Source organism: Drosophila montana, unplaced genomic scaffold (assembly GCF_035044405.1).
Source record: "Drosophila montana isolate Dmon_TW-CO22-7 unplaced genomic scaffold, ASM3504440v1 contig_2716_1, whole genome shotgun sequence".
NCBI classification, from domain to species: domain Eukaryota; kingdom Metazoa; phylum Arthropoda; class Insecta; order Diptera; family Drosophilidae; genus Drosophila; species Drosophila montana.
In genome coordinates this window covers 29,081-54,947 of record NW_026997587.1, presented here as the reverse complement: position 1 = coordinate 54,947, position 25,867 = coordinate 29,081, and the positions used below count along the sequence as shown (strand labels likewise).

General features: G+C 41.9%; 3 protein-coding genes and 1 long non-coding RNA gene across 5 annotated transcripts; all 4 read right to left on the bottom strand.

Moving 5' to 3' along the window:
* Positions 1-2,906: 2,906 nt before the first annotated feature.
* LOC135429849 (uncharacterized) lies at positions 2,907-4,240 on the bottom strand. Of its 2 annotated transcripts, none has more exons than XR_010436473.1 (3): positions 4,184-4,240; positions 3,136-3,423; positions 2,907-3,078 (listed from the first exon to the last, which is right to left on the bottom strand). It is a non-coding gene; the product is annotated as an uncharacterized LOC135429849 (long non-coding RNA). The 2 variants fall into 2 exon arrangements; XR_010436472.1 differs by lacking the exon at positions 4,184-4,240 and adding an exon at positions 3,844-3,857 and having other exon boundaries at positions 3,136-3,740.
* A 7,555-nt stretch (positions 4,241-11,795) lies between these two features.
* eve (even skipped) lies at positions 11,796-13,090 on the bottom strand. Its single transcript, XM_064684295.1, has 2 exons — positions 12,838-13,090; positions 11,796-12,751 (listed from the first exon to the last, which is right to left on the bottom strand). The coding sequence occupies exons 1-2, from the start codon at positions 12,974-12,976 to the stop codon at positions 11,796-11,798; spliced, it is 1,095 nt and encodes a 364-aa protein (XP_064540365.1). The 5' UTR covers positions 12,977-13,090.
* Positions 13,091-21,741: 8,651 nt separating this feature from the next.
* On the bottom strand, positions 21,742-23,285 carry LOC135429834 (WD repeat-containing protein 89). Its single transcript, XM_064684310.1, has 3 exons — positions 23,139-23,285; positions 22,095-23,076; positions 21,742-22,037 (listed from the first exon to the last, which is right to left on the bottom strand). Exons 1-3 carry the CDS (start codon positions 23,167-23,169, stop codon positions 21,797-21,799), a joined length of 1,254 nt encoding a protein of 417 aa, XP_064540380.1. The 5' UTR covers positions 23,170-23,285; the 3' UTR covers positions 21,742-21,796.
* Positions 23,286-23,425: 140 nt separating this feature from the next.
* On the bottom strand, positions 23,426-25,666 carry eIF3j (eukaryotic translation initiation factor 3 subunit j). The gene is made up of 6 exons (XM_064684311.1): positions 25,508-25,666; positions 25,187-25,278; positions 24,552-24,665; positions 24,205-24,493; positions 23,994-24,130; positions 23,426-23,935 (listed from the first exon to the last, which is right to left on the bottom strand). Exons 1-6 carry the CDS (start codon positions 25,521-25,523, stop codon positions 23,873-23,875), a joined length of 711 nt encoding a protein of 236 aa, XP_064540381.1. The 5' UTR covers positions 25,524-25,666; the 3' UTR covers positions 23,426-23,872.
* Between the last annotated feature and the right edge of the window lie 201 nt (positions 25,667-25,867).

The following is a 25,867-nucleotide window of genomic DNA, read 5'->3' as shown; positions in this document are numbered from 1 at the left end:
CAGCGCGTGTGAGTCGGCGCAGCACGGAGAGCGATAGAGAGAGAGTGAGAGTGCTAGTGTGTGTGTGTGAGAGCGCATTGAGTAAGCTCTCGCGTATGTAAACAGCTTTTTACCGCTGCTGCATAAAAATGGCCGTCGACTTTGCCAGACCCGCTGCAAATATGCTCTAAAACTGCCAATTATAGGCACTTATTCATTGCGGTATATGATGCGTACAGCGATGATGCTGTAACCGTTAGCTGCCGGCTGCCGTTGCCATTACAGGTGTGTGTGGCGTTTAATCAAAAAGAGGTGGCAGCCCCCCCCCGTAACAGACAACTGACGAGCTGAACAGCAATTAAACGCCTCGACTTGACTTTATTGCAAGTTTATCGTGCGGAATGTGTCTAAACGCCGACGTCGACGTCGACCCTTTTGCCCCTGTCTGTTAATTGTTTTGCTTAGGGGTTGTTGTTGCTGCTCTGACATTAATTGGTTGTGTTCGAGCCAATTTGGCGTTGAAATCGGTTAAAAGGCGCAAATTGATTGCCCTGCGGTTTTAATCGATGCGCATTCATTCCAAATCACGCGCATTTATCAACCACCCACGCTCCCCCCCTCCCCTGTTGATGCTGCTGCAGCCACATCTGCACAGTTTATAATTGCCGGCAATTGCAATTGCCGCCGCAGCGCAATTAACGTCAATTTCACAAAATGGTTGCCATACATCGGTGCCATATATCATACATTCATACATATATGTATGCCCCTCTTGTTATATAAGCGTGTTTATTGCGAAACATTTGCAAGATGTTTGTTTGTTTGTTTTTTGTTAAACGTTTTACCTGCCGGCATACGCGGAAATCGGTTTCGCTGTTTTTTAGCCAAACGGATTGGCAAGAGGTAAGCGAAAAGGATATGAAAAGGATATGAGAGTGTTTGCTGCGCTTTCCACGAAAATCCCGGCTAGGGTTATGAAATTTTACGCAAGCTGCCGTCGCTCAAGGACCTGGCGACAGACAAAAGGGGTGCTCAAAGGATTTAGCGTGAATCGTAAAGGCAGTTTTTTTTTTCTCTCTTTTTTTTAGGCAATTTTTTCACTTACATATTTCCAAGGCACGGCAGGAGCAGCACATGATAATTGCACGCAATCAACGCATAATCCTCGCATAATCTGCGCAATTTACCAAAAAAAAAAGTGTCAAGAAAAAAAACGAAGTTCTGCCTAAAAAACTGACTTTTTGGCCTTGAGCGGAAATCGAGTAGTTGCAGTTGGCCAACAGGTATGTTGCGGGCACGCCCCCGGCCTAAGATCCGCCCCTCAATATAGGCGCAGCAAATCGCCGAATTTAATTGCCAGAAATTCTCAAAACAAACGAAAATAAACAAATAAACATATCAACTGCAGCCGGAGCTTGCGATTTGCTGCTGCGCCCGCGGATTTGGGAGTTTCGAGTCTTTAGCCAGATTGACTTCTGCGGATCATCTGGAGTAATCGGAGTTAATCCCGTTAGTCGTAGTAGCTGGCAGGCGCAACCCGTTCCCGGATTAGGCGCTGTTTTAGTCCAGAAGTCAGCGCAAATGCGAAAGGATTAAAATCGATTTTGTGTACATGTTCAAGCGGGGCGTGGCCATCGCTGCCTCCGTCGCTGTCGGTGCAGGTCAGTGGAATCCGTGTCGTCGGTGGTTTTTGCTGGCTGCCGGGCAACGCCCATGGCAGACGCCCTAATCCGTTTACGCCTCGAAATTAATGCAAACATTTAGAAGGATTATCAGCTACGGCCGATGCCATAAAAAGGGGTGACATCTTGGTAGAGCACAGGCTGCCCGTCCGCGGTAAGGGTATGCAAATTCGCTGAAACGGGAGACGAGTTTTGGGACCGAGCTGGTGCCATAAAAGCATGATAGGATTGTTAATTCGCAGCTACTTGTCGTTCATTCTGTGCGCATTGTCTGCGCGCGGATTTGCCACTTGGCTGCGGCCAACTGTCTGTATAGAGGGTATATGTAGGGTATATATAAAGGGTATACGGGTCGGCTTAGGCGTATCAAAAGCAATGGCACAATTATGCGTTTCGTGGAAGTGATTAGAGGCAGCGATTAGAGCCAAAGAGTTGAAAATATTTGTGGATTAGAGTTTGACTTTGGCCAGGCCAAAGATCGCACACACACACACTCGCACACACTCGCACACACACACACATGCAGGCACTTGGCATTGTCAAGGGCGAGCGGCAACAGGAAATGCAGGACCTGCAGGAACGAACTTCCGCAGCGCTCAAGTGGATGCCGCTGGCTACTTAAAACTCAATTAGCAGAGCGGCGAAAAGGAGGAGCTTGTGGCGCCACAAGGGCCACCAAGAGCAGCCGCAACAAGCCGCAAACAGCATAAAAGATACAATTTACAACGTTCCGATTCGGGCTGCATAATGTACACTGCAAAAAAATCAGGTGTACCTCAATTGAATTCTACACAAATGAAAAGACAACTATAAATTGGGTTCGTTTTGCAGTTTTTTAAAAATATATTTTAAATTAATTTTCAATCATTTTTTAAGTTTTAATTTAATTTAATAAATTTTATTTTTTATATATGTACACTGTAAAAAAATCAGGTGTGCTTCAATTTAAAGCCAAATCTAAGTTCGGTTCGTTTTGCAGATTTTTTTAAAATATATTTTAAATTAATTTTCAATAATTTTTTAAATTTTAATTAATTTTTTTTTATATATGTACACTGTCAAAAATCAGGTGTGGACATATATAAATTGGGTTCGCTTTACAGTTTTTTAAAAATATATTTTGAATTAATTTTCAATAATTTTTTTAATTTTAATTTAATGTTAATTTAATTTTTTATATATACAACTGCCCGTTCTGCTGAAAATAAGTCAAGTCGTGCTTATTTTCATAAAGAAATTATGGGCTATATTTTATTCAGTTTAATATTTAATATATATAATAAAATAAGTATTTTAAATCAAACGTCAATTTAGTTAAATCTTCTTTTAAGCAAAGTCGTGCACTTTTTGTTGCAGTGTAGCTGAAATATATGGAGCATTAAGTGTTTGCTGTGGCCATGTCGAAGTCATCAAAAAACTGTGAAGTGAACAGGCAATTATGTTGTCGTCGTCGCTTTGATCTGCGCCCACTTACAACGCATCTGCACGGACACAGACAAAGATGCAGTCAAAGATACAGATGCAGTTACGGATACAGATACAGATACAGATGCTGAGCGATAGATACAGATACAGCTAAGGCTGTGCGTCTGCAGCTCGAGTTGATTTCCTTGTTTAAGCATTTTTTAATTGTATGCTAATTGATTGCATTGTCACAAAAACGTTGCGCATCCATGAGATACTCCGAGATACTCAGAGATACTTGTACTATATTTGGCTCGATTCCGGAACCATATTTTGATGGCATTTCAAATGCCAGCTGCTGGGCTGTCGAGGGGGGAGTGCATTAAAAAAATAAACACACCAAATTTATAGCTGCAGATACATGAGCAGAGATACAGATACAGATACAGATGCAGCTACAGATACAGATACAGATACAGATACAGCTACAGATACGGTTGGAGATTAGTGGGAAGCGCTTAGCGTTTTATTGACAGCATTTGCTGGCCATAAACTGCTTAATCCGGCCAGCCAAATTCTGGCTAAGATGTCGCGATTTTTAGCATCCTCAAAAAAGGACACAGGCCGCGAAGAAGAAGAGGACAGGCAGCCGCAACGACGGCAGACCGAAATTGGCTGTGAAAAAAAAATGTGCATAAAGAAGAGTAGCAGCAGCAACAACAACAAAAGGTCGAAGGTCACGGCTGCCGTAGCTGTTCACGTAACAGACAACACACACTCACACACACACACAGACACGCACATGCACATGCACACCCTGGGCCTTGTTTGTGCTGGGGCGTGACCGCTGCCTCAATTAATCTGCGTAATTTGCATGTGGCTGCAACTCGGGAATGTAGCTGCAACTGCAACTGCGGCAACAGTTCAAAAAAGCTGCATCGAATCGCTGCGAACTTCGCGCGAAATCGCGTCGGCCAAAAACTATTTGAAGTTGAGATTTTTACGTTTTGCATCCTGCGGTTTTCCACGTACGCAACTATCAGGCGTTTTTTCTTTCTTTCTCAGCAAACAACTCTTTGAACTGTGCGAGATTTGCGTAGGAAAAATCGAACTATTACGTGCTGTAAGGAAATTCGAGAAAATGTTGAGAAAAATTTACAAACATTTTTTAAAAATATATGAAAAAGTAACATAAGCAAAGTATCTAAACTATCTATAGACTTTAAAGATATTTGAATGTATATGTTAAAGGGATATGTTATGTAAACGTTATGTAAAGTTTATGTTAATATTATGTAAGTTTTATACTTGGCATGTTATGTAAATTATATGTTAATATTATGTAAAGTTTATGCTTGGCATTTAAATCAAAGTGTGAACACATGAAAACATGTCTCTAATTAGACCAAAAAGCTAGATTATTCAAATATCTAATACTATCTCGAGATATATCTTTATTAAACATTTTTCAAATACTTTAGATGATAGTCCAATCTTGAATAGATTTGCCATTTAGTATTCGTGAGAATCGTTGAAAATAAATGGAATCAAAAATTGTTGAATGAAAAATTGTTATGAATTGTCGCAAACATTGTAATGTTAGCTTTTTAAATTTTGGTCATTTGAAAATTTGATGAAAATTTCGAATTTATTTCCTTTAAAACCAATCGGAAGACTTGATCCATGCATATATGTATATCAGTCGCAAGTCGGGCATAATTTATAAGATTTACAATCTATTAAAAACTTTAAATAAAGTCCAATCTGAAGGATAATAAACTAAATAGCGTCTAATCTGGACGAGGCACGCCTGACATGTCTTATAAATAATTATAACTATTTATAATATATATACAATTATATATAATATAATAATATTTAATATAATAAATTAGGTCGCAAACGGACTTAATTTTAAAAATTTGATGTCTTTTCCAGATTGGACTTAATTCTTAGTTCAAAAAAATCTTCCAGATTGGACTTTAGAGACTTTTAAAGAGACAATAAATTGTATAAAAAAGATGTCCGCTTTTCGACTAGCTAATGGACAATATATAAAGTACAATCTGTGGAACTAGTCTAATATATAAGTTTAATTAATATTATTTTTTAAAAATATATTTTCTATTTCTTTTCTATATTCTAGATATTCTCAAAAAAAAAAAAACCCGCATCTTGCCGCCTTTCAGCCTCGCTCAAATCGAACTTCCCATTTAATTATATTTTACTTTGATTTTTGCAACCTTGTGAATAATCGCTTTAGCACACTTTGCAGCTCTTCAGTTTGCCTTTTGGTGACTTTTGGCCCTTTGCATTGTTTCGAGCGTCTTAGTTTTTTAGGCCCAATAATAAAAAAATCAAGCCCGCCAACGTTATTCGGATCGTTTTTATGATCAGCTCAGATCAGAGACAATTCACATATATTTCGAAAGTCAGTTCTTAAAAAATATTTCGCGCACCGCAGCGAGTCAATTTCCAAGGTCGCGTCCGGGCCTCGGCTCGTTCCCTTGTTCCGCTTCCGAATTCCGCGAAAATTATAAAAAAAAAAACTAGCAACGCCTGAAAACCTAAAAATCTGAAACTAGAACTAGAATTCCAATGCAGTTTTTTTATGCCGCCTAATTTTTATGGCCTAAAAAACAGAACCAACAAACCGAAACCGAATATAATCGCTGCCATTTGTTTGCCCATAAAAGAGCGAGACGCGACGCGCTAGGTAAAAAGCCAAAAAAAAAAAAAACAAAAAAAAACTAAAAACAAAATAGAAGAAAATAGAAAGAAAAAGGACAGCGCACAGGATCGGGCCGAGTCGCAGTCGCGGCTCGTTGTGAGAAATTCATAAAAACTGTTTTCATTTTTTAGAATCAGTGCGCGAATCGACGGCGACGGCGACGGCGACTGCGACGGCGACGGCGACTGCGGCCCACTGCGGCTTTACGATGGCCATTAACGCTCCCTAAAAAAATAACGCGAAAAAAACGAGCGCTGTAAATCATAAAGTCAAGCAAAAAGTCGACAACAAACCAAAGACAGAGCAGGGCAGAGCTGGGCAGAGCTGGGCGGGATGTATAGAGACTGCCTTGGAGGGCTTTTCCTGGCTGACTTCTTCTTCTTCTGCTGCTGCTGCTGCTGCTGCTTTTGGGCAAAGTCAAACCGCAATAAAGTTGACACGTTCAAATGCGCAGGATCCGTTAAGCATGGGTCCAGGAGAAGAAAAAAAAAGGAGAAGGAGAAAAAAAAAGCCATGTATTCCGGTTCGCAGGACATGCGCATTGCCCGGCAGCAGCAGTCCGGCGTAGCTTGTGCCCGGCACGTACACGTACACGTCTGCGTCTACACTCGCCACACCCGTGATTGCCGCAATCATTCTAGTTTCATTAGCTCAGCTGCAGATTTATTGTGTTCCCTCTCGCGTCGCGCTTGACCCAAGCTCTTCGGACAGCCGCAGCATCTATCAACAGCAATTGATTTTTATTTCGCCTTATTCCACGTCGACTGGTCAGATTTTTCAGGGCAATTTTGTTGTTCGTTTTGTGTGTGTGTTTCCATTGCAATTACCCGGAGCTTATCACGCAGCCTTAATGCCCCGCAACCCCCCATTCCCATCCCCATCCCAATTCCAGAGCCAACCCCTGGCTTTGCCAATTGCACCGCAGCGAATCGCATATGGAAATGCAAAATTTGCTGACATCATTCGAATTCCCTTCTACCCCCCCCCCCCTCCCTCATTTCCTTGCTTGTTGTTTTGGCCCCGTTTTGAATTGTTGCGATTATCAGTTGTTAATATCCATGAAAATGATGAGACCAGCAGAAAAATGCTGGGACGCGACGTTAGATAAGCACGGCGCATGGCCATGTTAATGGACAGCGTGCAAATTGGCCAACTGCCAAAACAGTAGAACACCCCCTCTCCCACCACCCCCCTCTCTCCTCAGCCCCTCCCCCTCACAGCATAGCCAATGCGCCGGATCCGTTCCGTTTCGCTGCGATCGGTTGCGATTCGACATATTATAATAAGTTATGTCTGTGGACATGTTTTATGCGTGTTTCACAAACGACTGACTAATTGACTGGCTGATTGACTGATTGACTGCTTGACTGATTGAATGATTGACTGGGCGCTGTGTATGCTTTAAATGTGTGAAATTATTTGTGCGACGGCATTATCATTTTACAAAGATGTTTATTCATGCCTTCGAGCTAGACGTGCGTGTGTGTGTGAGGTGTGTGTGAAGTGTGTGTGTGTGTGTGTGATGTGTGTGTCTGTGTGTGTATGAGGAAACCGCAAGTGGTTGCAAAAGCCGCCCAAAAAACAACCGAAAACAATAGGAAACTTAATTGTTGTCTTCACAAAACAACTAAACATGCTTTTAAGTACACTATGCTACAAGTTTAAGGAAACCAAATTTGTATTATTATATTGAATTACTAATTTAATATATTATTTGTTTGGCCTGAATCGTAGCTTCTGGTATTCATATGCTTTTGCGAAAGCCTTTTGAAAGCCAAAGAAAATGCTTTCATTTAAATAAAAGATTTAAATATTTATTTCTATATTTCTTATATACATTTTTCTCGCAGAGAGTTCTTTTATTTTCATAGATCTAAGCTATATTTTAAAATTAAGATAGATTTATATATTCTGGAGATGTATATTAATTTTTTGTTATCTGTCTGTGCCTTAGGCTTACCTCACTTAAAACTAAGTTAATAATCTACCTTCTAAAGAAACTCTATTCAAAGTCTTATAGATTTTTCAACCAATCAGTTATAGATATATGAAAAATTGCGAAAGAAAACTCTTCAAGAATATTATTTTTATTCTTTTTAATGATCTTTTATGCACATCTATCCAGTTTTAGATATCTGAAAAATCTCCAAAGAAAATTCTCTAAGAATATTATATATATATTCTTATAAATGATATTATATTTATCTATCTATCTAGCTTCCCATAGCTAGCTCATATCATAGGCCAGATATTTTAGAGTAGAGTCCTACTTGATCTGCTTTCCATTATTTTAAACTAACTACTTTTTATACTCATGCGTATTTATGCGCCCTTAGCTCCAACTTTGTTGTGTAGTGTTAATTTTTTTGGGCGGTTTTTATTAAGCTTTGTTCCTGTTGGAAATGAATGGGCCAACTAAGCTGGGAATGAAGCTAGTTGTATAACATTGAAGCGGGCTCAGATCTCGCCGAACGCCAAGCAACAGCTGTGATTGTGACCGGGAATGTGACTGTGAATGTGACTGTGACTGTGCCATGATCACTTTATATTCATTGACACTTAGTGTGAATTTCGTACATCATAAAGAGCGGGGCAAAGCTATGGATTTGTGGATATCTAAATTGCGGTCGCCCGGCCCAGACGCACACTCAAAGAGACACACACACAAAGCTGGCTTTTGTGCGAATGCCGACGGTTCGGTTCGATGTCGGTTCGTCTTGGTTGTGGAAAGTGGGCGAGAGAGACAAACAATCGGCCAGATGATGGCCATAAAGCCAACTCAAACATCGACAGGCCGACAGTGCGAGGTGCTAATTCACTATTAAAAGAAATCAGAAAAAACAAAACAAAATAACACACATGAAAAGCCGTAAGAGTGCTCTAGTCGGGTATGCCCGACTGGCAGATATCCTGATAAAATTGTGGAGTTGTTATTGTAAGCATTTTAGGTTTCCTCAGGACTTTTCTGTCTTCCTCTTTCGATAGACCCACATTATGGTAAATTCTATCTTAGTTAACTCGGGTCTTTGATGTTTGTTTTAGATGAAATTTCCAGGGCTTAAAGATGGTATACAAATAAGTGTATATACCCAGGCCCAAGGCTATACAACTAAAGCTTCGTTTTTTTACGATTTCTGCGACAACGGCAAGAGATATCCCGCAAGTGAAATATTCCCAATCTATATATACCATAAAAGAACCTACACAGCAAATTTGATATGTCTAGCTCTGATAGTTCTCAAGTTCAAGATCATGTGCCAAAATCGAAATTTATCGATCTAGTGTAAATAGGAGAAGTTATCGCAGGAAAGGGAATATGGGAATGAATCTACAGCCTGGCACAAAACCAGCATACCCCATTTTATGGCTAGCTTGCATAGATTTCTATAAAGAGGCTCAAGAATTGAACAGAGGCTGGGTTTGGGTTTTAGGTATTGGGCTTAGGGATTGGGGGCCTGGTGTCTCAGCTGGGCTCAATTTCATTTCCCACTCATCATCTGCAGCTCTCACGCATCATCGCAGCGGCGACTGCGCACCAATAAAACTTAATTTTGTTTGTACATCTCGGGAGGAGGGGGGGGGGGGAGAGAAGTGAGGTGAGGTAACAGCTCCATAAATGCGTTTGGGCTGGGCCTTGAGCTATTGAATTATGCATTGTTTTGTGCGCGTGTGTGTGTGTGTGTGTGTGTGTTTTGTGGGAGCAGAAGTTCTCATGAAGTGGCAGCCATTCATTCGAGTGCCAAATGCCATTGATTGAGCGCAATAAAAGCGAATCGCGTCTGGAATTAGATACGGCCGCCTAATTGATAATAATATCGCATTTATTTTGTTTGGCAATCCGAAATCTGTTAACTCTTTAAAAAGCCGACCTTTTTTTTTATGCCCCCCCCCCCGTTCTGTGTCGCAGCAGCTGTTGCTCGCTAATCCACAGCAATTCGCTTGTAATTCGCCTGTCTCCCTCCCCTCCCCTCCCCCCACTCTTTCTCTATTTTTTATGGCGCATAATTTTTCAATAAACCTGCCTCTGTTGATATTTGTGCACAACTTAATCCCCACATGATTAATTATCAACAACAACCTGCAAGCCGGGCAAGTCACACCCCTAAACAGGAATTAATCGAGTTGTTTACCCCGCCCTCAACACACACCCCGCACCACCCCTCACCCCGCACCAGCCTCAGCCCTGCCCACACTTGAGGCCAAACGTTCCGCTTGCGCTTTTTAATTTACTTGCTACTAGACCCAGGGACCCCTGAGCCAGGTCCCCAGGGTCGACTCGCTGCTCTTTTTTTATGATACCCTTTACTTATTGAATGTGCCTTTAAAGGGGTATAATGAAGACACCTCTTCGATCCCATAATAAATCTTCTTCATAAGCATTAAAAGCTCAGACAATCTCCGTCTGCCTTGTTTCGATCTATGTAGTCTATAGATGTATCACACGCAAAACTAACTAATCGATATTTATCTATTTTAAAACTTGGTCTTATAATAATGTTTCAATAGATTACTAGAGCTAGGTGTATCAAATTTGAGATTTAGACAAACGCAAGGATCTAGTTTATTTGATAATAACAAAAACTTCGACTTAATTCAGAAAAATCGATAAATATCGGTTTCAAAACTTGGACTGTTAAACATGTCCTTTAGATTGCCAGAGCTGGGCATATCAAATTTAAAATTTAGAAATTCAGAAGGATCAAGTTTTTTTTATATCAACAACAACTTTAACTCAATTCCTGAAAATCGATAAATATCGATTGGCTTCCTCTCCTTTTAAGGCATAAATCGGAGCTTAGAAGACCTTATGAAAAACAGATTCAGACCTGAAAGGATTCTGAAAGGAGAGCAGCTAACTACAGGGCAGCTGCTAGGCGAGCATACTCTACTTGTTTTGCTTTTTTGTGTGTGCGCTATCTGTTATTATCAAATCATAAAATGTTGCCACTTGGCTGCCTTGGCGCAGAGATTCCCAACTGCATCCCCCCCCGAAAAAAAAAGGAATCGAAAAGGGGTTGAGCACATTTTTTATGCGCTGTCAAAACATGTTTTGATAGAGGGAGACAACACAGATACTTTATCTATGCTTAAGGGTACGGAATGGAGTTAAACGGGATTTGCTGGTGTTGATAAGCGCAGCAATTGACACCCTTTGAGCACAATTTGAACCATTCGAAACACATGTTTCCCCTGGCCGGGCAATTAAATAGGAATTTCGATTTTTTTTTGTTTTTTTTGGGCCAGTTGTTTTGTGTCCTTGTGCTGATGATTTCTCAATTATGACAATTGGTAAAAGGCAAACAAGCACGGCAGGATGCGGCAATTAATTAGCGAGGATACACTGGATGTGCATTGACAATGACAATGGCTGCATGCAACCTGACGCGTGGCAGGGTGGCCCGAGCGGCAAATGTGGCATGCTGTCAGTGGCAAGGACACGGCGCAAGGTTGCAAAGGATGCGCTGCGTGTGACAAGCAGGAGGAGTCGCTGCGCCTCGACTCGATTCGCCTTCCCTCGTTCTCCTCTCTCTCTAATCGCATTAATAACCAATTTGGGCTTGTGCCACATGCACCCCCCGCTCGCCCTCCCCGTGCCGAAGGTCGCCGAGCGTGTGCCGCACTCTCGAGGTCAAGCAGCAGCAGCAGCAGGATTCGAGCAGCTGCTGCTCTAAGGTTTCTCCACAGGATCAACTGCGCAGGTAAAATCCCGCCCAGGTATTGAAAAGTCAACGGAATTATTTTTCGTTTAAGTTTTAGAAGATTTATTTTGATTTTCGATTTCGTTTTAATATTAACTAAAATTAACTAAAACTAAAAACTAGTTTACAATTTATGTACAACTGATAAATAGCTTCCACACACTGTGCAGATGAGGGGAAGGGGAAGGGGGAGGGGCGACGCATGAAAACACAACAATTTAACGCTAATTTGTACAATCGAGCGGGGGGAGCGCGCGGGGGGGGGGGGTGCGGTTCAGCGGTTATGGGCGTGGCCTACGCCTACGCCTCAGTCTTGTAGGGCTTGAATAGCTTGGGCTTCGGCTCCGCCAGAACTGTCGGCGGCGGCGACATATCCGACGCTGGCCGCTTGGCGCTGGGCATCATCAGCAGACCGGGCGCCGGCAGCGGGCTGCTCGTGGTGTGAATGGCGGCGCCGGCGGAGGCGGAGGGGTGCGCGCTGCGCAGCGGGCTGAGACTGCGATCGAAGACCTTGGTGTGATCGGAGCCGACGGGACTCAGCGAGAGCGTGGATGAGTGCGGCGATGAGGACGATTGCAGATCCAGCGGCGGCGTCTGGGTCTTGGGCAGCTGCAGCTGCTGGCCTCCATAGCTGGGCGGCATCGTTGCGGCGGCGGCAGCGGCGCCCAGCATGGCCGCCGGATAGCCCATCGCAGCCTGCATGGCCGGATGCGTGTGTGTGTGCGTGTGCGTGTGCGGATGCATGTGCGGAGCTGGCGGCGGTGCCGGCCGTGCGGGAATGTGATACGGCGCATAACGGTACTGGGCATACGGCGAATGGCCGGGCACGGGCATCGTGGGCATGCCAGTGGCCAGCATGGGATTGGCAGCGGCAGCGGCGGCGGCAGCAGCGGCAGCGGGTGCATATGGCGGATAGGGCATGCCCACGCTATTGGCGGCCGCTTGCAGTATGGAAGCGGCGAAAGCGGGATCCGAGTAGACGGCGGCGTATGGCCAGGCGACGGCGATGCGCTGGCGCTTGTCCTTCATGCGGCGATTCTGGAACCACACTTTGATCGTGGACTCGGGCAGATTGAGCTGGGCGGCCAGCTCGCAGCGACGCGGCCGGGACACATAGTTCTCCTTGTAGAACTCCTTCTCGAGACGCGCCAGCTGATCGCGTGTAAATGCGGTTCGATAGCGACGAACCGACGGATCAGCGGGTATCTCCGAGTTCCGACTGCCATTCAGCGAGTTGTCCGGACTGGACAGGCACTCTGCGAGGAAAAGGGGAAAAGAAGAAGAGCGGGGAGTTAGTCAAGCTGTTGTGGGGAGCAGCGCTCAGTTTGTGTGTGGCACTTACCATTTGGCGAAGGCGGCGGCGTTTGCGGTTTGCCGTATTGTGTTGAGATCAGATCGACGACCAGCGGCTTCTGGTCAACGGCGCTGCTGCTGCCGTCGTGATGATGGCTCTCCATGTTGTAGCTGCGATATCCGTGCATTTTGCTATATATATATATAATATCTCTCTCTCTCTCTCCAATTGATCAGGTCTCAGTTCTCGACTTGGCAGTGCGGCAGACTAAACGACTTAACGGTTAAACGGTGAAAACGGTCAAAACGGTTAAGCGACGATGTTGACTCTGCGATGGTTACAGCTCAAGTGTGTCGCTCTCAGCTACCCCGGCTCTCTTTTATACCAGCTCGCCTAGCAATGGCTGCCGCAGGCAAGCGCACAGCCAATGGCAGCGCTATGCGCCAGGCGCAAGCGAGACGGCGATAGTTGTGCAGTTTGGCTGCTGCTAGTGCCGTTGCCTCGCACTGCCTGACGGGCTGCAATGAACGATGGTGCTAATGTTGTGGTGCTGCCGCTGCCGCTGCTTACGGCTGCTGCTGGCTGCTGGCTGACAATTATGCGACGATGAAGGCAATTACGATGCCGGAACAATGGTACATAAAAAAAGGCAGCGAGGACGAGAGCCAAGGCAAAAGCGTGATAATGCACAGCCTGGCGGTGGTCCAAGGAAAAGGCAGCGACAGCAGCCGCTGCTAGCCATAATCAAGTTATCATGGAGCAGCAGCAGCAGCAGCGCCAGCAGCATCTCGCTCTCTCGCTCTCGCGCTCAGTGGGAGAGGCGAGTGCGATTTCATATATTCATAGCGTATGAGCGAATCTTTTGTTTCGCTTGTCCGCAAGCGGGCAGCGCCACGGGTGCGAACGAGACGTGAGTGGCCCCCTTAATAATGGGATTTTATCGGCTTCATCAGGCAAAAGAATGATATGGCATAATGCACAGACCGAGATGGAGAACGAGCGAATCCCCCTCTCCTCTGTGTTGGTGGAGGTTGCCATATCGATCGCAGAGGCAGCCGAATAATTTGCTCTTTTATGAAGTCTTAATATTATGCCGCACGTTTAACGGGCTCACACTTCCACGCAAGAGGGAGAGGGAGAGGGTCATGGAGTGGGAGCGGAAGCGGGCAGCGTCACAGCTTAAACAGTAAATGAACTTTATCTGGGCAAATAAAGCAAAAGTTTTAGACAACGCCCATACACACACACCCTAACACACACACACACACACACACAGATACACGCACACAGAGCCGCACATGCATAAACAATGAAATACTTTTGGGGGCGCAGTTGTTGAAACTTAATTTGAAAAGTTTCAGTTTAGTTGCGGCAAACATTTATTATGATGATATAATCATGTTGCCTAAAGGCGCAACTGTACCCAGAGCGCACTAACATGGGGGGCAGCACTGGCGACGGGGGGCTGGGTCTAAAGTGCTGCCAACTTGAAAGTTGTACATTTGTTTTACGTTTTTTTTGCTTGCGTAAGCTATTGAGCTGTCCGCCTGGCCGTTACCTGCGCGGGTCTAGGCTAGGACTGTGGGCTGTGGGCTGCGGCTTAGGGTTAAGCTGGCCCAGGAAAAAAGAAGGCAAAAATAACCCAATTTCAGAATCCGCTAATTATGTCATATACATGTGGCTAATCCCTGTTGCCATAATTATGCGTTTTTATGGCTTTCTAATGAAAATGCGTGTGGATCAGCGCGCCCAAAGCCGTTCGCCAAAAGTCCCTCTCTCTCTCTCACTCCCACCCTCTCTCTCTCTAATCCACTGTATAAACAAATAAACAAAATGTTGTGGCCTGTGGAAAGTCCGGTCCAAGTCGAAAAGGGAGTTAAAGTCGTTGCTGAAAGTTAAATCGAAAGTCGCAGAAAGTGAGGGTAACCCGGTCAGCGAGTCAGTAAGACAATGACAATTTCGGCCTAAATCACCTTAGCCCATTTGGGCCAAAACTAGAGCAATGACAGCACAGCATGTGTCCAAAATCCACATCCAATTCCAAGTTCGAGCGATTGTTCAAGATGCTGCAATAAAATCTAACTCGTATCCGCAGAGCGAAAGTGAAACTGAGCAAAACTAATAATGTCGCTGATGGCAAACGGATTAACGCACAGGATACAGGCTACAGGATACACAGCCCAGGACACAGTCCTAGTCAATGCCAAAACCCTTGGCAGCAACATTTCAATTTCAGTTTCTGTTTCTGTTGCTGTTTCAGCCTCAACTGCGCTCATTGTTATGCATTACTAAGTAACTCTCCCAGTTAGTTAAAATTATTGGGTTATATTGCGCGGCAATTTGCATTAACTCGCCGACTGTCGATCTACCTGCCCGGCCCTGCCCGACCTGGCCGGAGTCGCTGTCCAAGCCCAAGCCCAAGCCTTGCCCACCGACAAACCCTACCCACAACCTTGCCTATTGTGCATTCCATGCGCTTTTGTTTCGCCCTTTTGCCTGGACCAAAAGCAAATAAACGCGACACTGCGGCATCGACAGTAAATACCCTTTATGGCTGGCTGGCTGGCTGGCTGGCTCAACCAGCGACCGGGCCAGCGACATCTCTCTAACCTTTCACTTTGCGCCAGGCGAAAGTGAGCTGCATTACCTGATTCCCACTGACCCCTCCCTCACCCGATCTCATCCATAGTCCCAGCCAAGTTGAACACTTTCTGAAACCTAACTACGTGGAAGTCGCTTTTGTTGTTGTTGCTATTGCTATTGCTATTGTTGTTGTTGTTGTTGCTCTTTTGCCATTTTATTGGCATTTGTGCTGGCAAACAAAGCGCCGATCTCGCTGATTATGCTGATTATGGGAAGTACACACACACACATACACACACACACATACACACACACACATACACACACACACACAGACCATGTACATACATTCACAAGTGCATTTATATAAAATCAACATATATACTTATATTTATGTGTAATTATTTAAGAATTATCTATATTTCGTATATTATATCATGATAAAAAAAATATCATAAAAATTATCTAATAATATATATATATTTCATATTACAATAATAATTAAATATTAAATTTTTTAATATATATATATATAAACTGTACATTAACAATATTTATATATACACAAATATATTTTTAAACATTAAGTTATTCTTAAACTAAGAACATAAAAATGGAAAATGCCTGAGTAAAAAGTTATGTTACGTTTTTTTTTGTAGGAATTCTCTCTTCGAATTCTCTTACAAAAACAATATAGACTTCACTTTTTGTATGGGATGTAGCTTAAAAAAATACTGCACCGATTAGGCTATGGCTATTTGAAGCAGAATCTTTTTTTCCATTTTATTATAATTTTTTTAGTTTTCATGTTTGTTTTGGCGACCTTTCCATTTTTAAATATTTATTTAGCTGTTGCGAGGTGCGGAGTTTTATTTATCAAAAATGAAAACAATTTTGTTTGCATAAATATTTCTCTTCCGATATATTTCAGTTGCGCTGCGGCAAACGTGTTTAGGGTAATTATATTACAAAATAATATTTTTTATTTTCATTATTTTATAATATTTAATATAATATAAAACATATCCCCTTAAAAGCCTACCGAACGATAGAAAGTAGATTTTATTTAAAAATTAAGTCTAAAACCATTTAATAAGAAAATAAACAAATAAAATAAATGTAAATAAATGATGTATAAGCAGATTTCAGCTTTTAAAACTTTGTTCAAAGAGGATTCTACAACAATGTTGTCGAAGATTTTGCGAGGAATTCTGAAAATTTGCTGTTCAAAATGGGAAGAGAAGTTGCAATTTTCCCTGCGATAAGCTGATAAGCGAAAATTCTATATAAAACAGGAAGAAAGTCGTTGTTTATACTTATATAAATTTTAAAAAATTACAAATTGTTAATTTTACTTACTAAATAATTACACTAACTAACATAATATTGAAAAATTCTAATATTTGTAAAGCATTCAAAAACTGTGACTAGCAGCTGTAAAATTTGAGTTTCTGTTAAGTTTTTGGATTTTCGGTCGACTCGAACAGTTCCAAAAGATTTACGATCGTAATGTGCTGCATATAGGGCACGCCCTAATAAAAATATGTATGGGCTGCCTTAAAAACGTGGCTGGAAACTGGAAATTATGGCCACAATTAACAGGTAAGTAGAGTGGCAGAGCCGGAGGCAGAGGCAGAGGCAGAGGCGGACGCTGTATAAATGGTGCTAAGTAACCTTGTGGAAAACGATTTTCATGTTTTCCACTGTTTTTGCCGGCGGCCATAAAAATGCGTGAAGAATTAAAAAATTAGAGCACTCGCGGGCTTCGGGGAAAAAAACTAGCGCAGCCCGAAAAAATGCCACAATGAAAACAAAAAACTTTGATCTACATTCCTAATACGAGGGTCCTCGGAATACGCGACAGGACACGAGGGCCGGAATTCCGCGAAGCCCGCCGTAGAGCCCATAAAAATCTGCATATTGTATACCATAATTCTTGAACCATTTCTTTGCCGCAAACAAAAAGAAAACGGCACCAAAACGAACGTACCATAAATTTATGACAACTATATTTTCTTTTTGCCACAAACAATGCCAAAAACGGGACTAAAACGACAGACTCACCTTATTTTTTTTTTTACCTTTTCAGCGTATATAGAACTTTAAATAGAGCAGAATTAAGGGCCTTATGTCGATTGAGATATAGCTGAAGATAAAGATGGGAGAGTCTCAAGAGAGTTAAGCTTACTTTCTTGGGGTTGCTATAAAAGAAAGATTTGGATATGGCTGGCATTTTATACTAGGAATATTTATAGCTTCAGCTTAAAATGAAATATATGAACTAATGAAGAACTTATAAGAATATTCTCAAGAATTATTCATTTATTTTTTGTATATTATTTTTATGCTTTAATTTTTGTATAGCAGCTGCATTGGGATATAGCTGAAGATAAAGATGGGAGAGTCTCAAGAGAGTAGACCTTAAGCTTAATTTCTTGGGGTTGCTATAAAATACAGATTTGGATATATCTCACTATTTATAGCAGGGATATTTTCAGCTTCAGCTTAAAAAGAAATATATGAACTGATGAAGAACTTATAAGAATATTCTTTTATATGCTCAAGAATAATTCAATTATTTTTTGTATATTATTTTTGTGCTTTAATTTGGTTATAGCAGCTGCATTGGGATATAGCTGAAGATAAAGACGGGAGAGCCTCAAGAGAGTAGACCTTAAGCTTAATTTCTTGGGGTTGCTATAAAATACAGATTTGGATATATCTCACTATTTATAGCAGGGATATTTTCAGCTTCAGCTTAAAAAGAAATATATGAACTGATGAAGAACTTATAAGAATATTCTTTTATGTGCTCAAGAATAATTCAATTATTTTTTGTATATTATTTTGATGCTTTAATTTTTTTATAGCAGCTGCATAGCTGGATATGTATGTATATGCCCCTGGGCAGGTCGCATCCCTGTGAAGGACTCGCTGTGAAGGACTGCGGTTGTCGCGCTATTTTCGCCGAAGGTGCACCAATAAAAAGGCGACGCGCCTCCCGGACAACTACCTAAGGGGCCTGCCCCGGCCTGGCCTGCCCTGGCAAAGAATGGACAAATATAGATGGAGGAAAAAAATGGCACAACTTTTAGTGGAAATGCGAGCGCGCAATAAAAAGGACGCACGACGTCCGCGAAACGCGAAGGACTCGGCAGGAACAGCTCGGACTGCCGCAATTAGGAGGTTTGTAGAGCAGCGAACATTGGTAAAAATGCGCACAATGGAAAAAACTCATAAAAAGAGAAACGAATCGTTTAAAAATTGGCTCGCTTTTTGTCGACAACAACAAAAAAAAAATAAAACAGAGCAGAGCACGAGCCAAATAATTAGGTGAGCCATTGTCGGATATTGTGTGGGCGCATAATCATGCGGTTTCTTTTTTAGGGCCAAGACCAAGCACAGAGGAGGGTGGACGCGATTTGCTCAATGGCCGGCCAGCTAGAGATACCTGTGCGGCGAGAGGTGTTGAAAAGAAGTGTTGCGATTAAGTATCTAAAAGATAAAGTATCTAAGTATCTTACGAATGTAGTATCTATAAGTAGTTATGTGTATATTGGGACCTATGTAGGTACCTTAAGGCTTAAGTATCTATGGGAAGCTATAAGTATCTCAGTGGGTGGGAAAGTATCTTAAAGATGAAGTATCTATGGGAAGTAGCTATATAGGTAGGTAAATGAAGTATCTGTGGATAGTTAAAAGTATCTCAGTGTCTGTGAAAGTATTTAAATTTCGGCATCTGTAAGTATCTTGTGGCTAAAGTATCTACAAGTAGTTAAAAGTATATCGGTACCTATGTTGGTAGCTTAAGGCTTTTGTATCTATGGGAAGCTATAAGTATCTATATATGTATAGCTACATAGGTATTTTAAAGATGTAGTATCTATGAGTATCTCCACATCTGTGAAGGTATCCTATTGATAAAGTACCTAAGTATCTATGTAAATATAAAGATGACATATCTAAGTATCTCAGTATCAAAATTGATAGAACTTCATTTAATTATTTGTTTAATTTTGTTTGTTTCGATTTCAGCAACCAAAACCAGCTCTAATAGAATATATTAGATTTACAGCTTTAAAGAATCTGAAGAAATGCGAAAGATAGCGCCCAGAAATATAAGCAAGAAAATATCTTTGGGATGATAATAATTGACTGCGTCGGCAGAGATAAATAAAATATATGCATATCTAAATTTAAACACACGATGTTTTTTTAATATACAAACTTAAGTTAATGCAAATTAATTCTAGGCGAGTCATGATATGAACGATTTGTTTTAATATGACTGTTTTCATTAATTAGAAGCCAATTAAAGCTCATAATTCGTTTTGTTCAAGATACATTTCTATTTTTAAACCACAATTCCAATGGCAGCTGTATGATAAAGTCGTTCCGTCCGCGTCGGCCGACTTCGACATACATATTTATGTCTCTGCCAAGTTTCAACAAAAACTTGACGACTGCTAAAACTGATTAAGAATAAATATATATTGTCTTTCTGAAGTGTCAATAATATAAGGATACATTTCTTTAATATAGTCATGATTGCCCGTCTATAAACCATAATAATCTCCATTCTTCATATTAGTCTCTTTCTCTGTCTCTCCGTCCCTCTCTCGTTCTATTTCTGTACTGCGTGGTCTTCTTGATATGGCTAGGCGGAACCGCAATCGATCGGCTACGTTTACTATAAATACGGCGCATTGCGGTATGCAAACCCAACGGGAGATTCGCTGGATTGGTGGCCCATGCCGAGCCTAGCGAATGGCACTCCAGCGGCAACAGGAGACAGCGGCACAAACAAACAAATAAATAGAGAAACAAAAAACGACACAGATACGCCAACAAACGCTGTTGGGCATTCGCAAGATTGCCTGCTGGGGCAGAGGCCGACCCAGAGTCAGAGTCAGAGTCGGAGTCGGAGTCGGAGTTTTCTGCGTCTGAAGTCGGTAGCCGGTAGTCCACCGCATTGACGAATCACATCAAAGTGGAACACAAACTCAGGGTCAGCATTGCTAACAAACATGTCAAATCAAACAGGCTGACAAACCGACGACAGAGAGCCGCAGCCAAGGAGCAGAAAGGACACTCAGGACTCTGGACTCAGGACTCGGTGAGGCCGAAAAAGCAGCATCGACTTACCGCAGCAAATTCGCGCTGACTGTGCGCTAACAGCAGGGAACACCATAATATTTTGGTTGCTCCGCAGGACTCGCAGAGAGAGAGCGAGATAGGAAGAGATCGACAGAGTGAGTGAGAGAGAGAGATGCCTACGCATTTTCAATGGAATTCGAAAACCGAACAATTTATTCATGAGCAATTAGCCACGGTGAGTGGAGAGGAGACCGATTCGGATTCGGATTCGGATCCTGCGATCCCGACCGATGCGATGCGATCCTGCTGCTTTGCTGCTGTCTGGAGAGAGAGAGAGAGAGAGAGAGAGAGAGAGAGAGCGAGAGAGCGAGCGAGTCCTGCCGTTGGGTTTTGCTTGGCTGGCGTAAATTTGTGAAAATTATATCGTTCCGGTTAGTAGTAGGCCTTTCGCTGCTACGTTTTAGGTGGTACTTCTGTAGCAATTCTATTTGTATCGTAGGTGTTGTATTTGTCAACATTTAGCCAGAGAGGTCCTGCTTGCCGGTGCTCCGGTGGCACCGGATTAGACGATTTGTGGGCACGCATTTGCAATGCCTACTGCAGCACTAATTGGGCCTCGAAATGCGACGAGATGGAAAGCAATTGAGAAATTATGTGTGCTCGCAGGATACGTCCTGCTTGTGCGTTAAGGATGTGCTAATTTTTAACTAAGCAGAGCTTAATGTGACTTCGGGCTGGGTGGCAGAGCAACAGAGAGAGAGAGAGGGTGTAGTGTATATGTGTCTATACAGATCGGGCAACTTTTTCGTTCTCAAAGATTCTTATATTATGCCTACAATTCGAATCCCCATTAAAACAAATTTGTAGTCCATTTATATATATTTATTTAGTACATAGCGCTTCTTTATACATATATAAGAAAATGTCGCATCTTGTTTACATATGCATCGATTTTTAAAGCATCTTCAAATCAACCCCAAAAAATACTCAAAAGAAAATCCACTTTCAATCATTACGTTGCCATACAAACGCGTCGTAAGCGCGTTTACGTTTTAGAACATTCGTAACGTTTTTAAAACAAGCAGACAATGTCCGTGAGCAAGAATATGTGAATATAGTGGCAACACCCATAAGCAATATTTGAGGAAGCAGCATAAGCATCGACATCTGGCAACGTCAGGCAAAATGGCGCGAAAATTGAAATATAAATCAAAGTATCAGTTGTATAACGGGTTTTGCTCTGCGAAATCTACATGTGAAATTAAACTAGACTTTCGTTTAACTTAAATAAGAAATAAGCACATTTTTTTATTATAAAATCTTGTCTTTAGTATGGCGTTTTCTTGTGTTTCTTAGCCGCTATCGATTTACTCTTTAATTTATTGCTGCTAATCATGCTGCCCGCATCGGGTGACCAGATGGAGATAATGCCGCTTTCGCCGCCAGTTATAAGCAGATCACGCTTCGCATCGTACAGACTCTCTCGCACAATTTGCTTGTTGCCCACAAAGTTTGCAAGCGGTTTGAGGGTATCCTTGGCAGGAGCAGTTACGGAACGCAGAACCTCACTATAAAGAAGAGAGTTATGGGAGGGTCGAGCAATCATATATGGGATCAAAACTCACCCTCGATTGAAATTGGTGCCAGCCAGCAAAAAGACGCCGTCGTCCTCCAGGTTGTGGGCATTGATCAAATTGAAATTTCCGGCATTTTTGCGTCGTATACCGGCAACAATGTCTGATCGTTCAAAGGAGATAACCTCATCGCCTTCCATGCACTCATAGCTCTTGAAATCGTTGGTGTGCGTTATACACGAAATAATATCCTGATCGTAGACATTCTGATGCCAATTAAGGCGATGCACACTGCTCTCCGTGTTGATGGTATTACACAGCGCCTCATCCTCGTCGCTCTGCTTGATATCAAATACATTTATCAAGCCATCTGTTCCGCCCGTGCACAGCAGATCCGGATTGCTGGCATGGAAACGCACAGCCGTCACATCGTCCTCGTGGCTTTCGTAGTAAACACCGAGCTGTTTGCGTTCGCGCACGTCATAGAACAACAAATACACATTGCCCATGTGCTGCTCTGTGCCGCAGCAGATGATGCGACTGTTGGCATTGCGATCGAAGCATGTGATGCACTCCGGCACGGGCGGCAGAGCTGGTTCCGCTTCAGGATTGACTTTGTACTCAAATCTGGCCTGTTCGCCCGTGGCGCGCAAATCAAATAGACGCACTAGACCATTCGTGGTCCCCACCAGCAATGTGTTTGAATTCTCCTCCAGAAAACGGACACCACAGATGGTGACTGTATTATCGGAGCCGGGCAAGGCGGGCACCCGCTCCTCATGCACTTCTGTTAGTGCGCCTGTTGCACTCAGATCGTAAATCTTGACAGCGGTATTGGACAGTCCAGCTGCAAGGCGCGTAAATCCGGGGTCCGCACATAAGCCCAGGACATAGTCACGCTTCAGGGACAACGACGCCTCGTCCTTTGTGTATTGGGTGCGAAATTGAGTAGCCAATTCCTGAGCGCTACAGGTGTCCTCGTCCTCAATATCATCCTCTTCCTCAGAGCTCGGCAGTTCCTTAGCGGCAGCTTCTGTAATAACAAGTAGTCGTTGTTATAATAACTGTATTCTAATTGACAATTATATTTGGTACCGGCAATATAATCACTTATGCTGTCGGTCATGTTTACGTTTGATATCAAGAAGAAGAGATGCACGTGCCTGGCCAGAGTTACAACTCAGTGGACAGAGTTGCATTTTAATGGTTTTCAAAAGAACATTCCAGCAATATGGCAAGAGTTCATGACGTCACAAGCTGAAAATTATCGTTAGCCATAGACTGCAGCGTTCATTCGATCAATTTTGTTTTTTGACGAGCCGATAACGATTATTTAAAAACAGTTTAAACTTGATCAATGCAGATAACTGAAAAATCCCAACTTGAGCTTGTTTTACAATTTAATATCGCTTTATAATATTATACAAAAGTGAATTTACAAGAAGCCATTCATGTACCTAATTTATTGTGTTTTTTTTTTATAATCTGAAAAATGTTCGTTGAGGTTTCTTGATTGCTTGCTTGACTTGACTTTAGTTATTCTATTAAATATATATGTATATATATAATTTTTACATGCATTTATGTCTGTATGTATAATGGTGTGTCTGTGCTGTCATACAAATATATATATATGCTTATAGTTAAATGTACATATATGTATATTAATATGGCGCCTTCGAACAGCATTCTCAAAATCAACAAAAAAGGATTTAAATTCCAGCGCAATTTTCTTTAACAAGAAGAACTCTCTTCGACATCAACAAGCAACTATATATATATATATATTCAATAATTAGTTATATGCGTTTATCTATTGATCCTATTATTCACATGAAGTCATCGTAATCATCGGTAAAATCATTTCCATACTTTTGATAGTCATCAATATCCTATAAAGATAATATAAATAATTAATGAATGAAGCCAATCGATGGAAAATTGACCTACATCGCTTTCTTTACGCAACGAAACTTTTCCCTTGGCCTTGGCAGCTGACTTCTTGGCATTTGCTTTTTCCATTTTCTGTTTTTCCGAGTGTAAGCTCTCCACGCTCATTTTGACCTTCTTAATGTCAGCGGCGCTCACTTGATGGGGAAATCACAATTATTATCAGTATAGGTATAAGGTATATATTTGTGTGTTCGCAATGATCACTCACAGTTTACGCATAAAGTGCGCACCAGATCCTCTATGAATTCTGGAAAATGTATGGATTCCCTGTACTGTGCTACCTTCCAGCTAAGTGTGGCACCGAATTCCTTGAACTCCTCTTTACTCTCCGGATTGAAGGCGTCGAGACCTTCGCCTATACTCGTCACACCGAATGTGTCTAGGGCACTCTTTAGATCGGATTCCTCTTGAATTTTTTGCAAACGCAGCTTTTCCGCTAATTTCTCCTCGGCTGTCAGGTTGGCCAGACGTTTCTGTTCCTCCTCCTCGATTAGGCGCTAAGTATTTAGGTTTAAATAGATTTATTTATATGAACAAATAATGGTTAGGCCAAACCTCTTGTTCCTCCAATTTCGCTTTCAGCGCCTTGTTGGGTTTAGTTTTAACTGGCGCTTCTGTTTTCGTGGGCTTCTCCTCATCTTTCTTCTCCTCCTCATCCTCCCAGCTTTCCTAAATATATAAAATAATGTTAGTATCAGTTGGTTTAGCGTATCAAAGTACAATTGCAATAACTGACCACGTGTACGGCCAAGCGAAAGTGAAAATTGTTTAACAAAAGCAAAATACCCCAAATAAAAAAGAAACAAGTTTAGACGAGAGATGGAAGCGTGTTGAATTTGTTTCTACTCGAGGCAAACACGAATGACAAGTCGAAAATACGCAGAATTAAAAATATTACCGACTCGCAGAACATTTTACGTTGTAAATTGTTGTATTCATCATCTTCTATAATTTAAACTTCAAATATTTAATTAATTTGTAGCCCAATTAGATTTTTTGATGCTGATTCATAGTTTTCGTGTCGAGCGCATGAAATCATACTTTTTGCCACGAACACGTCGTGCGCACTCGTGTCACGAGCACAACTCTTTCTCGTTTCGCTTGCCAACAAAAGCAGATCAACAACTACAACAGCAACAATTGTGTTGCTTTGTTAACAATATGCTAACTGCGAGTTGCTTTGTACGCACCTTAACATCCTCGTCGTCGTCCTCGCCCTCCCATTTGTTTATATTGTTGGCTGCATTCGGACGTATGACAATTTCACTTTCGGCGGCGGATTCTGCAAGATCATAAGAGACATAATGTTTTTGGTTATTATATATGTGCATATACGCCAATTAAATTTGCTAAAAATATACATAAATATCAAGGTTGGATGCATGTCTCCTTTCTTGTCGAAAGTGCGCGGGCGGAGCGGGGGTGGGGTTGCTGGGTTAGGGGGGGCGCCACGAGCGCCACATGCGCAGCGCCCACGTTTTATTTTTGATGACGCATCCACGTGCACTTACCCCAGTCGTCGGCCATTTTAATAAAAATATTTGTGTTTTGCCTTTATGTATTGTGCTTAGACGTAGCAATTTGTGTTAATTTAAAGCAAATTTAAGCAACAATTCCGTGTGGTTGTCTATATAAAAAATTCATCGAAACTAGTGATGAATGAACATCCGTGTATCGATTTTAGTCACTGCGACTTTTATGTAGTTTACATCGATAATCTTTTCTATACGATATATCGATGTATTTAAAGCATCTGTTAATACGGCTAAATAATAGCTGTTATATAATTAATAAGGCATTTTAGAAAAGACTTACAGGAATATTTAAATTACTACTTATCCGCCCAAATTTAGGTGTATGTGAAATTAGTC

Bases quoted from the DNA above. Each gene is read 5' to 3' on its own strand.
- eve (XM_064684295.1), bottom strand. From the start codon at position 12,976: ATGCACGGATATCGCAGCTACAACATGGAGAGCCATCATCACGACGGC. The intron at 12,752-12,837 runs GTAAGTGCCACA...TTTTCCTCGCAG, and splicing joins GCCGCCGCCTTCGCCAAATG to AGTGCCTGTCCAGTCCGGAC.
- LOC135429834 (XM_064684310.1), bottom strand. From the start codon at position 23,169: ATGACCGACAGCATAAGTGATTATATTGCCG. The intron at 23,077-23,138 runs GTACCAAATATA...TTGTTATTACAG, and splicing joins CATAAGTGATTATATTGCCG to AAGCTGCCGCTAAGGAACTG. The intron at 22,038-22,094 runs GTGAGTTTTGAT...TCTTCTTTATAG, and splicing joins GGCACCAATTTCAATCGAGG to TGAGGTTCTGCGTTCCGTAA.
- eIF3j (XM_064684311.1), bottom strand. The intron at 24,666-25,186 runs GTGCGTACAAAG...TTATATATTTAG, and splicing joins ACGACGACGAGGATGTTAAG to GAAAGCTGGGAGGATGAGGA. The intron at 24,494-24,551 runs GTTTGGCCTAAC...CTAAATACTTAG, and splicing joins CGAAATTGGAGGAACAAGAG to CGCCTAATCGAGGAGGAGGA.